The following is a 14,892-nucleotide window of genomic DNA, read 5'->3' on the forward strand; positions in this document are numbered from 1 at the left end:
TCTTTTGATCTCATTGAACTTTCAGCTATTATATAATTACTTCTTCTCCCCTCTCCCAAACTGAATTTAATCTCAACTCTGTGGGTCCAAAGTGGGAGTATTGGAATGGCATTCCTTCACATACACAACTGGGGTATTGATTAAACAAGAAGCTAACTTTTATTTATGTTTTGACTTTCATTAAGCCAAACTAGCATATATTAACAATATGATGATAACACAAGCTCAGAAACAACTTGGTCAACACTTTTAAGGTAATGCTACCTCTCAAGATATAAATGAGCAGTGCTCAGCTGAGTAAGAGTACAAATCTAACTTGTTTTTTAAAAAAAGGCACACTAGTTAAGTTTTACCAATAGCTTAAAATGGACAGCTTGTGAGATCAATGAGAGAAATGATATGATAAAGAGGAAAGGATTAATTTCTTAAATACTTTAAAACTGCAGAAAAACTGGTACTATAATAATTAGGTGGAATCTTGGAAAATATGCTTTTTTCCTAGATGTGAAAAGAATAATCTCCCAGATCTTTCTTACCTGTTAGGGTGGCTTTGTTGATGGATGGTTGGTTGCACATGGGTGATCTTCTGACAAAGAGAGAGAAACACAGATCAGTAAATATGTGATATTTTGTTGGTTTCGGGACTCTCTGAGTCATTTCAAATACACCATTTAAATGTAAGGATTATTTTTAAGTTAGGATAAGCAAATGAAGATTTTTTTCATGCTAGCCAGTCAAATTCCTATGTGCCCTTTGTACTACAGTTCAGATCAAAAAAAAAAAAAGAAAGTTAAATCTCATTGTGATAGACTTTGGGGTAAATAAAGCTGATGTAAATGTCACAGCGACATGAGTGAAGAGGAAGTCTTTATTGACTGACCATATTCTATTAAGCCAGGGCTTACAGAGCAAACACTGACTTTCTGAACTTGAAAAAGTAGTGAGTCTACAACTGGTTTCTCTAATGCAATGTTACGAAACTTTTATTTTTGCATAACCTGACATGATTACCTGTACTTTATCAGAAGTGAATGATTCCTTGTAAACTAAATTACACTCAGAGAAGCTGCTTCAACTTTTTGCTATTTTCTTATATTAAGAAACATCTCTGATACATTTGTTAGAGAGGTACATTAACAACTGGCCCAAATGCTGTTGAGATTTTAGAAACACTATAAGGGTACTTAAGTCAATCCTATTTTGGAGTCTCTAATTTTTCAGAGGTGAAGTTTCACAAAATGATTATAAACCCTTTGGGGTAAAAAAAAAATGCTATATGATTAATCTGTATTCCCTGCAGAGCCCAGTACAATGTATTCAGTGTTTAATCAATTATGTTGAAGAAAATATCACTTATGGAATTTTCAATTTTTTTGAAATGTAATTTTATAAAGGTGTTATCACTCTATGATGGTCTAGAGGGGTGGGGGTGTGTGACAGGAAGGCTAGAGAGAGAGGGGGGATACACACACACACACTTATGGCTGATCCCTGTTGTATGGCAGACACCAACACAACATTGTAAAGCAATTATTCTCCAATTTAAAAAAAAGAACTCATTACATAATTGAAAGCTCTTAAAATATAGTGCTATTTAAAACATTTTATAAAACAGATACACTCAACGATGTCTCAAAAGTGTTTGTTTTCATTTTAGGGGGTTGTTTTGGTAGTTCCAGTAGAGGCTAACCCTTAATAAGGGCTTAATGTCTGTCTGACATTTTGCTAAAGGAGCACTTTAGACGAATGATCTCATTTAATCCTTACAACAAAGCTTAAGGCAGACAGTTTCATTATTCCCATTTTACCAATGAGGAAAACACAAGCTTTGGGAATCTGAACAGCATCTTCAAAGTAAGAAACCTGAGATTTGCAGTGCCAGGGCCCCATGCTCTGATCTGTTCTTTATTTTTTAGGCAGCTTTTGTGGAACCTCTGCAAATGGCAGGTTCCTGCAGAGCCTTGGTCCAATCTGCCTTCCTGAGATGAATGATCTCTTAGCAGGGCTGGGAGGTACACGGGGAAAGCAGTCTGGTACTTTTTAAATTCCCACTGCCTGGGTTCCAGTCAGCATCTGACTCTGTTCCATTGCTCTTAAATTGACTGATATCAGTTTGGGATTGAAATTTTGCATTCATTTGATTGAAAAATGCACCAAAGTTTACTTCTGAGTCATTTTAGTTTTTATTATGAAACTTAATTAATGCTTCATTAAATGTTTACAACTGCTACTTTGAAATAGTTCTGGTCTATATACCAATAGTCATCTACTTGCTGAGAGTTTATTATTCAAATCATTTATATAATGATTGGGCTTCCCTGGTGGCTCAGCGGTAAAGAATCCACCTGGTAATGCAGGAGATGCAGGAGTTGCAGGTTCGATCCCTGAGTCAAGAAGGTCCCTGGAGAAAGAAATGGCAACCCACTGCAGTATTCTTGCCTGGGAAATCCCACGGACAAAGGAGCCTGGTGGGCTACAGTCCATGGGGTCGCAAAGAGTTGGACACAACTTAGCGATTGAGTACAGGCACATATAATGATTACTCCTTTTTAGTCCTTCATCTGTGAAAATTTAGAAAGTATTGATTTTGTCTGGAAAAGGTATCAAAGAAATATTTTCTAAAACTTTTCTATAGTTTTGAAAACCAAATCGTGGGCTTGTTCCTTATTATCTTCTTTTGATACCAACCCTGTAGCTGGCACTTGGGAACTTGATATTTCAACAAGTAACAACAGCAGAAAATATTAATCAATTAATCATTTGACCCACGGCTACAGTGATAAATCATTTAACAAAGAATGAGCCAGAACTCACTTCTGGGATGGAAAATCTCAAGAGCAAGGAAGAGCAGGGGGACAGGAACCAACAGCAAGTTAACAAAAGTCAGCAGTGAGCAAGTGAGGGCCTGCAGGGTAAGGGCTTCAGATATATCCTTCCAAAGTCACATCTTATAGGATTCAGAAATGGTGGATTATGCAAGCTAGTGCAGTGAAAGTCTCTCAGTTATGTCCAACTCTTTATGAACCCACGGATTATAGCCCGCCAGGCTACTCTATCCATGGAATTCTCCAGGCAAGAATATCGGAGTGGGTACCCATTCCCTTCTCCAGGGGATCTTCGCAACCCAGGGATCAAACCTGGGTTTCCTGCATTGCAGGCAGATTCTTTACCAGCTGAGATACCAGGGAAGCCCCTAGCATATACCTTCCACAAAATCCAAGGGTGGGCTTGGGAGTATTCTAGTGGCACTGTGAGTACCCAGTGGGTAAATTATGGTTCTCTCAAGTCATGGTGTGATGAACCATTTTGCCATATCCATTTTGCTATCACTGAATAGAATAGAGTTTATCTGTGTGTAGATTGAGTCCTACTATTCTGATACCTGAGAAGGCTAATTTGGTTTGGATCCAGAAAGAAGGTACAAATCTGTTCCAATCAAAAGAGAGACTGCAAATACCTTTGCGCTCTGTGAGTTCGGTCAAGTCTAACTCTTTGCTACCATATGGACTGCAGCCTGCCAGGCTCCTCTGTCCATGGAATTTTCCAGTAAAAAATATTGGAGTGGGCTGTCATGTCCTACTCCAGGGTTCTTCCTGACCCAGGGATCGAACTCACATCTCCTGTGTCTCTTGCATATGCAGGCAGATTCTTTACCACTAAGCCACCTGGGAAGCCCAGAAAAACAAATCTACCAGATAATATTGTTTAATTAGACTTCACCCAGGACACTATAAGGCAGGTCAAGTCAGGCATAAATTATGTTTTTCTACCCTCTTCTTAGCTGCTCTTTTCCATTTTCATCTGTTTTGCCCCTGTGAGTCAGTTGAAAACCTTTGTCTCATATAGAAGAGGCCTCAGATCATCTCTCTGGGGACAGAAAGACTAACCTGATGCCGTCACGCCTGCTGAACAACTGTCTGCTTGCCCACAGGTACAGACGCTGCTACTCAAATGACCAAGGCTGAAGGAAGTGTAAAAGGAATTAGTCACAAAGCTTCCTGTTCACCTTCCAAAGACAAAAATCTCAATTTCCCGGACAAAAATTGAGGTTGAAAAGTTTGGAAGGGACACCAGTAACTTCATTTCTCCTGCAGAGCTGCGACATTCCAAAGAGAAGGTGGTAGAACTTGGGAGCTGCCAAATGCCAAAAGCACCAAGGGGGCCACTGAACATGGAAGATATGCTTCATAATAAACAGGCAGCTCAAAACATACCCTCAGGTTTCCCAAGCTGGATTTCTGTGTCGCCCTGCCAGCCATCAAGCACGTGCAGAATAATGACTGTGCTGGGCATTACACTAGGCACTGGGAATTCAAAAATGAACCAGATACAACCTCTGCTTTCTGGGACCTGAAATTCTTAAGCAGCATTCAGACAAGAGAACAGGCAACTGGAATACTGAGAGGAATGTGCTAAAACAGAGGTGAAGGACAGAATGTAATCAGAAGGTGATGGATAGGCATGCCTCCTGGGTTGGGTCCTGTGGGTGTGGATGCACGTGGGGTGTTACTTAGAGATAGTGCCCCAAATGAAATTACATTTTAAGTTGTAACCTAAAGAATGAATTACAGTTAGCCCAGTGGATGAAGAGGGGAAGAGGGAGGTGAGAAATGCTTAGCCTGAGGGAACAGAACTGCAAAATTTCATTACCTGCAAAACGTGAAAGTCAACTGAAGCTTCTGAGTTCCATTCCAGTTATTTGCATTGTGGCATTTATACTGATATTTTAATTTAAATCTTATTCTGTCACAGAAAATAAGGGCATAATGGCCAGAGCTTATTTTAATCACAGGAAATGTGAATTTGGGAGGTGGATTCTATTATGGGATGGAAAGTTTAGATTTTGTTTGTGTGTTATGAAGTAGTAATTACAACAAAATTTTATATGCATAGATAAGTTCAAATACATTTTTAGTCACTGTCCTCTTAATATTGATTTAAGGAATTTTTTCCTTGAAAATTCTTCAGAGTTGATATTTTAATGATAATATTGTATTATTCATAATGTTGTTTAGTCACTATGTCGTGTCCATGGACTGTAGCCCACCAGGCTCCTTTGTCCACGGGATTTCCCAGGCAAGAATACTGAAGTGGGTTGCAGGGGATCTTCCAGACCCAGGGATTGAACCTGAGTCTCCTGCCTAGCAGGTGGATTCTTTAGCACTGAGCCACCTGGGAAGCCCTTATTATTCATAATAGGTTATCACAATAAAGGCACGTGAATAACTAATCAGTTTTCCATTTAATCTTGAAAAATTAATTTTCTTTATTTTTTCATTTCCCATCTTTACTAGAAGCCCCGAGTTATAATTATTTTCCTTCTCATCTTTCTCTCTTTCCTTTCCCTGTCATCCCATAAATCCCAACTTTGTTAACTGTTCCATGCTGCTAATGATCCAAGTCAGTAACAGCAGGAGAATTAGAATCTTCCCTGTGATATGAGTCTTCCCTGGTGGCTCAGACGCTAAAGAATCTGCCTGCAATGCAGGAGACCCGGGTTCGATCCCTGGCTCGGGAAGATCCCCTGGAGAAGGGAATGGCAACCCATCCCAGTATTCTTGCCTGGAGAATCTCGTAGACAGAGGAGCCTGGAGGGCTGCAGCCCACAGAGCTGCAAAGAGTCGGACACAACTGAGAGACTAAGACACACACCTGTGATATGAGGCTTCCCCAAGGAATGGCTGTGCTAGAATTAAGAGGATGCCTTTGGGTTAACTTCAAGTCTTGATGACATTATTTGTCAATGGTTAATTTATGAAGCAAGCCCAAATGATAAAGTTACCCTGCGTATAAATGACTAGACAGAGGACTGATCCTGCCAGGTGATCTCTGACAGATGGAATCACCGTATTTATTTGTCATCCTGATTCATTTCTGATATGAGAACCATCACTACAAAGTATTTATAGAAAATTAACAGGACTTCATATGACTTAGTGTAAACGGTTAGACACCATGGCCATGATTAGAGAAATCTAATATATTGCCTTGAGTTCAAGCAAACTGAGAAAACACTATTTGAAAGGCTAGCTGGAAGGCGGGGGTAAAAAGAATAACTTACTTGCTTGGTGCTCGGTCTTGCAAATTAGTCAAAGCAGCAAAGTTGTTTCGTACAGTTCTCAGGCTGGCCAAGACCTACAAGAAAAAAGGATTACTTAAACTTCTTGAAATAAGGCCCTCTTTAATGCAATATGAAACGGTTTGGTGATTTTTAAAAACAGTTTGCTAAGTGAAAGTTTAATATTGCTTGCAACGTAGCTTCATATAGTACTGAAGAATCTCCCAGTACCTGGTGAAGGTGACATAGACCTATTTGAAATCCAGAGAGGCCAGACTTAGGGATTTTCCAGATATTAGTCCGCACTGTCTATGAATATGGTGACATTAGCACCAGTTTCCATAGTATTACTAGATTCCCCAGTCAGTAAAATAGTATCCCAGGGAATATATATAGAGGGCTGCTGTTGCATCTTATATAAATTTGAAATCGAATCATGTAAAATATTCAAGTTTTACTTTAGATAAAAAATGTAAAACAAAATTCTCCTCAATATCTTCACCAAGAACGCCAGTCTTGAAGTCAGCAAACTGAGTATACTTTAAATCGTTTTCTCCCCTTTACCACATAGCTATTCTAGTAAACAGAGATTCTTTTCTTCATTAAGGTTATCTGAATCATGAATTCTAAGGTCTCAAGCAAAATGAGACTGCCCTGGATGCGCACAGTGCCTGGTCCACAGAAGGTGGACTCCATGGACAACGAACATATCCATGTACCAACGGGTCCCACTATCTCTATAACTCTTCCTTTTTCTACTTATAGTGAAATTATAAAGTAGCAAACGAATCTGAAGACCAGAGGAGAGAAGTGACAAGAGTACTGTATCTCCGTCTACCCCATCACTTTCTCCTAGAATGGACAAGGTCCCCCAGGATGGAGTCTATATTAGGTGAGATTATGGGTCATCTGGGGAACAACCAGCATGTTAAGTTTATCTAGAGCAAAGATTTCAGATGTCTTATTAGGTACCACACAACAACCCAGATTGCCTGGCTCTCTGACATAGTCAATGTGTGAACTTACAAAATTCTATCGTCTCTTTGACCCTAAGTTTCTCATCTGTAAACCAGTATAGTAACATCTGGACTCCCCTGATGGCTCAGATGGTAATGAGCCTGCCTGCAATGCAGGGGACCTGTGTTCAATCCCTGGATCGGGAAGATCCCCTGGAGAAGGGAATGGCAACCCACTTCAATATTCCTGCCTGGAGAATTCTATTGGCAGAAGAGCCTGGAGGGCTACAGTCCATGGAATTGCAAAGAGTCGGACATGACTAAGCGACCAACAGGTTTTATAGTAACATCTGGGCTTTCCAGGTGGCTCAGTGGGTAAAGAACCTGCCTGCAAGGCAGGAAACACAGGCGATATCGGTTTGATTCCCGGGTTGGGAAGATCCGCTGGAGGAGGGCATATCAACCCTCTCTAGTATTCTTGCCTGGAGAATTCTATGGAAACAGGAGTCTGGCAGGATACAGTTCATGGATTGCAGGGTCGGATATGACTGAAGCAACTGAGCACACACGCATGCATAGTAACATCTACGTCACAGGGTTGCCGTGAAAATGAAGTGACGTGGCAGGCTGGGTGCCAAGAACAATGCTCGGCGAACAGAAGGCGCTCAGTGAATATTAGCCCATATGGCGACAGTCTATGCAATGATTTGGTGTGTGCGTAGGAAACTGACTTAAGGCCTATCACTGACAATACACTGGCGGGGTGGGAGGGGCACATTTTATATAATTGCTCCAAGAGTTCCGGAACTGTTTCCAGAATTTTGTCATTTGGCACTGACCTAGACTAAAGTCAATCTAAATTTTAAGACAAAAATATCTCAGATATTTTTGAAACTGGCATTAATTCTTTTAAGTTACTGGGAAACTGTTTATGCCCTGGGACAGTGACTTCCCAGGTGACTCAGTGGTAAAGAATCTGCCTGCCAATGAAGGAGACTTAGGAGACGAGAGTTCGATCCCTGGGTCCGGAAGATCCCCTGGCGGAGGAGATGGCAACCCGCTCCAGTATTCTTGCCGGGAAAATCCCATGGACAGAGACGCTTGGCCGGCTACAGTCCATGAGGTCCCGGAGTCGGACCCGACTGAGCAGGAGTGACCTACAGCGTTAGGAGTTAATGACATTTTCTAAGGTGCCAATCACGATTAACTCAGTCCCTGGAAAAATCTGGCTCATTATCACATATAAACAACTCACGGTGCTGAAAGGTCATGCTGCCTATGACGAAGTATTCAAATAGCCAACTGCTGACATCAAACCATGATGTCTTTTATTAGGCATGGAATCTTGAATGATGCAGAAAGAATTCTGACAAATGATCCACTGTCATTAAATCATGCAAGCTGAATTTATGCTTTAAAAATTGAATATCAAATATACTAATAAAGCATTTTGAATAAGATTATTACACACCCTTCCCAGCTGATCCTTGTTCTAGGCAAAATGTTAACTTCAGAATTCTGAGAACTTCATTTTTAATAAATTATAGTAAGTGCACTGCATCTGACAGCTGGACAAATAGAAATAGTATCACAGGTAATTCATGTTCTATGCTCACTTGAAAGCAAGCATTACTTCATGAAAGACATACTCCACTTGTTTTTCTGTGTAAAGGTTTTTGCCTCCATTATACTAAAGATATTAAATTAGATATTTTATTGTTTTTTTAATTTAAATTTAATTTTTAAATTTTGTATTTATTTCTGCATAATCTGTATCTTCACATGGCACAAAGTTTAAACAAAAGTAAACTGTCTCCTTCTCAATAACAAAGATAAAAATCAAACTTATTATGTCTGAGAGGAGGTAGATAGATGGACTCTGGGAAGGACACTCAGGGCATTAAAACATTGGCACTGTTCTATTTCTTAAACTGCTGATTTTTATTCTTATATTTTAGAACGTCACTAGATAATTTATCTTATCTGGATGAAATATTTCAAAATAAAAAGTGAAGAAAGAAATTTCCCTTTTAGCCGCTCCGCCAATCAACTGCCTGTCCCCTCTCCTCACTGACTTTTTATTTTTTAATTAGAGTATAATCGCTTTACAATGCTGTGCTACTGTCTGCCGCACGACAAGGTGAATCAGCTCTAAGCATAGCCCTCCGTGTTCAGCCTCCTCCCCTCCCCATCCCACACCTCTAGGTCATTACAGAACATGAGCTGAGCTCCCTATGCTATGTAGCAGCTTCTCACTAGCATTTATATCATACACAGGAGTGTATATATGTCACTCGTTGACTTCTAGATTGTCTCCTAAGCTTCACTTTTACAAACACTGCCACAGTAAATAAGCTGGTAGCTGTATCATTCCCCACGGGTACAAGTATTACCTTATTTTTCTTGTAGTAGGGCAAATAGCAGGGCAGAGGGCAGGGCAGAAAGCGAAGAACTAAAGAGCCTCCTGATGAAAGTGAAAGAGGAGAGTGAAAAAGTTGGCTTAAAACTCGACATTCAGAAAACTAATATCATGGCATCCAGTCCCATTACTTCATGGAAAATAGATGGGGAAACAATGGAAACAGTGACAGCCTTTATTTTGGGGGGCTCCAAAATCACTGCAAATGGTGACTGCAGCCATGAAATTAAAGATGCTTGCTCCTTGGAAGAAAAGTCATGACCAATCTAGACAGCATATTAAAAAGCAGAGAGATTACTTTGCCAACAAAGGTCTGTCTAGTCAAAGTTATAGTTCTTCCAGTAGTCATGTATGGATGTGAGAGTTGGGCAATAAAGAAAGCTGAATGTTGAAGAATTGATGCTTTTGAACTGTGGTGTTGGAGAAGACTCTTGAGAGTCCCTTGGACTGCAAGGAGATCCAACCAGTCCATCCTAAAGGAAATCAGTCCTGAACATTCACTGGAAGGACTGATGCTGAAGCTGAAACTCCAGTTTTTGGCCACCTGATGTGAAGCACTGACTCATTTGAAAAGACCCTGATGCTGGGAAAGATTGAAGGTGGGAGGAGAAGGGGGATGACAGAGGATGAGATGGTTGGATGTCATCACCGACTCAGTGGACATGAGTTTGAGTAAACTCTGGGAGTTGGTGATGGACGGGGAGGCCTGGCGTGCTGCAGCCCATGGGGTCGCAGAGTCAGACATGACTGAGCGACTGAACTGAACTGAACTGAGGGCAAATAACATATTATAATGTTATATTAAGCATTAACTATTATCTTCTGCACCATGACATTTATAATACCAGCGGAAGTGTAAATAGAAGTGCCAATCAAATCTTATAAATCACTGGGCCAAGTTCAGTGATCCTGGATGACACAACCCAAAGGCACTGTGTTAGACTTCTCTGTTTCTCACTGGCATTGGAGGACACAAAGAGTGAAGCATCTGCTACTACAGATTATAGGGGAAGAACCAGAAACAGTTTCACACAAGCCACTGAGTCAGGGTTTAATTATTCTTCACTTTTGTTACAGAGCAGCTCTCATGGCCCTTGAATTCAACCCTTTAAGAGCTGTAGTCAGAGCTCTAACACTCCGATAGTTTTTTCATCAGTCTTTACTGATTACTAACCAAAAGGTCCCTGAGGTTTTTCTCCCACATTAGCAGCTCAATGGTTACAAAATTAGGGTCACTTCTTCTTCTTCTGGCCCTCCAAGCAAAAGCATAATGATTCAAGGTCAAAATACATTGGGAAAGAGGAAAACACTTTAGAAAAGATTAGGACACTGATATGGAAATTTTTCCACACAGTTGTATTGGCCTGTAAGAGGGATCAAATGTTATTTACACACATTAATTGAAGACTTTCTTGGGGTTTTTTTCTTTGGCTGCACCACACAGCATGAAACATCTTAGTTCCCTAACCCCTACTCCCTCTGTTCCCTGCAGTAGAAGGGAAGAGTCTTAACCACTGCACCGCTGGGAGAAATCCCCTTTCTTAGGTATTTCTCAACATTTATTAACCAACAAGATTCTCTGAAAATGGCAGACAAAAGTGGATTTCATTAAACACCTGAACGTACTCACATAAAAGGAATGTGTACTTCTATATTAATAATTTCTGGAAAAGACCTAAAGAGGAGAGTGCTTTAAAAAAAAAAAAGATATGGCAATGACAGTCCTGTTAAAAACTCCTGCTTGATAAAATAACAACCAAGAAATAAATAGCTTTGAGGATGTTTTCATTCCGGATACACATTAAGCCACTAGATGGCAATAAAGCACAGACTATGAGTTGCCACAGGGCTTTGATCGGGTGGTGCAGAGGGTCTGAGGAGGGAGAAAGAACTCTGTCTTGGTTTTGCTTCCAGAAAAAATACTGGAGCCAAATTGTGATTATTTACAAGAGAGAAAGGTCATTTTGGCAGAAAATGTCTTTCCAAGTTATGTTTGATTAAACTATATGAACTTGCTGTTTTTGTATGCCAGCAAAGGTTGAATATTGATAATTTCATATAGATCAACCCCAAAAGTATTTAGATTCTTAGAACATGCTACTGAAATTTATTTTAATGAAGAGTAAAAAACCCAACAGGTATAAGCAACTGAAATCTGATTGAAACAAGGAGATCCTATTGGATTCAATGACAAGACCGCAAGATTGCTATTTCTGGGTGAAATGGGGAAAAGACATACAGAGGCGTTTTTTAAAAATCAACAATGTCCCATTACCATGGGATAGTCATGTTCTACAGGGTTAATAACTACCATGATTTTCCTAAAATTACCCTAGGTGCTATAATTTCGGTAAGAATAAAGGTGAAATGATTGGGGTGTTCCTACTCTGTACTTTTAAATCAAGTGTATCTCGCTCAATCTGAGTGATGTGAGGGTGGGGGATACAAGATAATATCTGGATATTTTCTGCCCTTTGCTGAACTAAAGATTCCAGTTCTTTGAATACTGCACACTTCCAGGGGAGGATTCTAATTGACAAAGAATTTTACAAGGTGGTCACTCATGATGTGATGCAAATAATGGAAAAGGTAGGGCCAGAGGCAACTGGTTACAAAGCAGGGTTCCTATACTGCATCCGTGTTGTGCCTCCTTGGTGTTCTTTGGCCCCTCAAGATCTCTGGCCAAACTGAGACTTCACCTTTGGGAGGAAAAGGTCAGCTGCTGAGTGGTATCAGGTGACATGACATCATTCCTGTCAACACTTACTCTAAGGAAATACCCAAACATAAAGATTTCAGCATAAGCACAGGAGAATATTTCAAATGTAAAGCAATAAAATATTTAGAGCTGTTATTTTCCTGGGAGCAAAAAGATTCTGAATTTACAGGGGGAAACATAAGAAACTAGAAGTGGAAAAGTGTTTAGATTGAATACTAGCAAGAATTTCTAACCCTGACAGTGTTACAGACTTGGGAATAGAATATGGAGGGGTGGTGGAGGATCTTTCCTGAAGGTTATGTTTATGCTTGATGCTTTAGGTTCAGCTCTGTCCATCAAAGTGGAATATGATCTTGCACATTTTCCCAATTTCTCTCACAACCTAAGATTTTATTCTCTTAGCTTCACAGGAAACTGTGGCTGGGGGACAACAGCGAGGGATCCTTTCATGTTTTGGAGATGAAGGTAAAGCATGAAGAAATGAGTTCTCAAGAAGAGGCAGACAATGAGATGGGCTTGGAAGGAGCCTCTGAGCAGTTGAGACAGCAGGAGGCCCATTTTAAAGAATTATGAGAAGGAAAATACACACAGGAAGTCAACCCTGAATAGTCACTGGAAGGACTTTCGCTGAAGCTCCAATACTTTGGCCACCAGATGTGAACAGCCAACTCATTGGAAAAGACCCTGATGCTGGGAAAGATGGAGGGCAGGAGAAAAGGGTGATAGAGGACAAGATGGTTGGATGGCATCACCAACTCAATGGACATGAGTGTGAGCAAACTCCGGGAGATGGTGAAGGACAGGGAAGCCTAGTGTGCTGTAGTTTATGAGATGGAAAGAGTCAGACACAACTTACTGACTCAACAACAAATACACACAGGAAAATAAACTTAAAGGGGTAGAAAGGAAAATGTCAGTCTTTCGGGGTTTAGAATTATAGGGACTTTTCTTTTTCTTCCTTTTACTCATATTTATTTTTTCTGTGGCAAAGTTTTTATTTTGAAAGTAGCATGGCTTTTTTCATTGGAATAATCTAGTGTGAAATTAGCAACCCCAAAGCATGTTGGGAACGAGGGGAATTTTTTGGCCTATTTCAACACTCCCCTGAATGACCTGTTAAATGTCTGTGGTTTTCTCTGTCTACTGGTGAAAACAACTATGGTATAGTTGACCAATAATATTGGTTTCCACTCAAGAGACAAAAACATCTTCTCATTTAAGCATCATAATATTTAGCATTAAATGGTGAATACTCCAGCCTATACTAAAACTTTGAGGAGGGACTTCCCTGTAGTTCAGATGCTAAAGAATCTGTCTGCAGTGCAGGAGATCCAGGTTTGATCCCTGGGTCAAAAAGCAGAATGGCAACCCACTCCTGTGGTCTTGTCTGGAGAATTCCATGGACAGAGGAGCCTGGTGGGCTACAGTCTGTGGGGTCACAAAGAGAGTTGGACACAACTTAGCGACTGACACTACCCTACATTACAAAATAAGCTTGTGGTGCCCAATTAAGCAGAAGAGAAGGCCATAGACAGCTGCTGCTAACTGGTTCTTCTTTCATAGCTCTTTCCCCAAAGATGCGCTATCAAAATAGTTCAGGGTTCAATAGGCTTTAAAATAAAATTCTGACGTCCCTGTAACTCAAATGGTAAAGAACTTGCCTGCGATGCAGGAGACCAGGGTTCAATGCCTGGGTCAGGAAGACCCTCTGGAGAAGGGAATGGCAATCCACTCCAGTATTCTTGCCTGGAGAACTCCATGGACAGAGAAGCCTGGCAGGCTGCAGTTCGTGGGGTTGCAAAGAGTTGGACACGACTGAGCAACTAGCACATACATATATAGTTTTTTAGATTATATACTCTTGTAAAAGGCCACTTGTGAAAGCTGTGATGCAGCCACTTATAAAGAATCTGCAGCCTTTTGGGCAATAACTACCTTCCATAAGGTGATATGAGTCATTAAGCTAATCATAAACAAACTTTCCTAAGTAGATTCTAAGAATTATTTTGAGGCATCATATATACCCACAAATTATACAGAGTGTTTTTTATTCAAAGATCCAATTTCAAGGGTATTATTAGTAAGTACACATCCTAGTTAAACAGTTCATTGACATAGACTAAGTGATATTTTACATAATGTGTTTCTCAGTATATCAATTATAATACTTTACAGAAAATGTCTGACATGTAAAAGACTAGATTTCCTTAAAATTGAAGAGTATTAATGGCAAGGTTCAAGTTGAAATTTATTGATCAATTAGTTGGAGATTAACACATACTACTTGACATAAGATATACAGATTACTTTTTTTTCACATTTTACTACATACTTAAGTGTATTTTTCTTACAACACCTAGAGGTTTTAGTTAGAAGCAAGAATAGTGACCTAAATATACTCAGGTTGGAGTGATTGTTTCTACATTTGATGATGGTTATTTGTATATTATTTTACCTGATTTACCCTGTTACTCAGCTTTAGATATAAATTTATGGGTTCTTGCAAGCTATTGACTAAAAGTCCTTAGCTTTGTAAGATTTTATTATCACAAAATATTATGAAACATGATTGTAATTTTTTAACATAGAAATATAATTATTAGAAAAAACTAATGACCTCCAGTAAAATTTTAAACAAATGAGACATTAAACTTCCAAAAGGGGTGGTGGTGGTATTCTATTTTTAATAGCCTGCATTAATGAAAAATATCACTACATACTTTGCTATTTATGGACTCAT

At 39.8% G+C, this 14,892-nt stretch overlaps 1 protein-coding gene across 6 annotated transcripts in view; it reads right to left on the reverse strand.

The window, feature by feature from the left end:
* Positions 1–14,892, reverse strand: part of PDE4D (phosphodiesterase 4D) — a 1,548,416-nt gene that overhangs the window by 192,786 nt on the left and 1,340,738 nt on the right. For all 6 annotated transcript variants that reach the window (XM_065905742.1, XM_065905741.1, XM_065905745.1 and 3 more), the window contains 2 exons: positions 6,062–6,135; positions 537–586 (listed from right to left, as the gene is read on the reverse strand). In XM_065905742.1, the coding sequence (XP_065761814.1) occupies positions 537–586; positions 6,062–6,135 (124 nt within the window). The remainder of the gene's footprint in view (positions 1–536; positions 587–6,061; positions 6,136–14,892) is intronic.

The sequence above is a fragment of the Muntiacus reevesi genome, chromosome 14 (assembly GCF_963930625.1).
Source record: "Muntiacus reevesi chromosome 14, mMunRee1.1, whole genome shotgun sequence".
NCBI classification, from domain to species: Eukaryota; Metazoa; Chordata; class Mammalia; order Artiodactyla; family Cervidae; genus Muntiacus; species Muntiacus reevesi.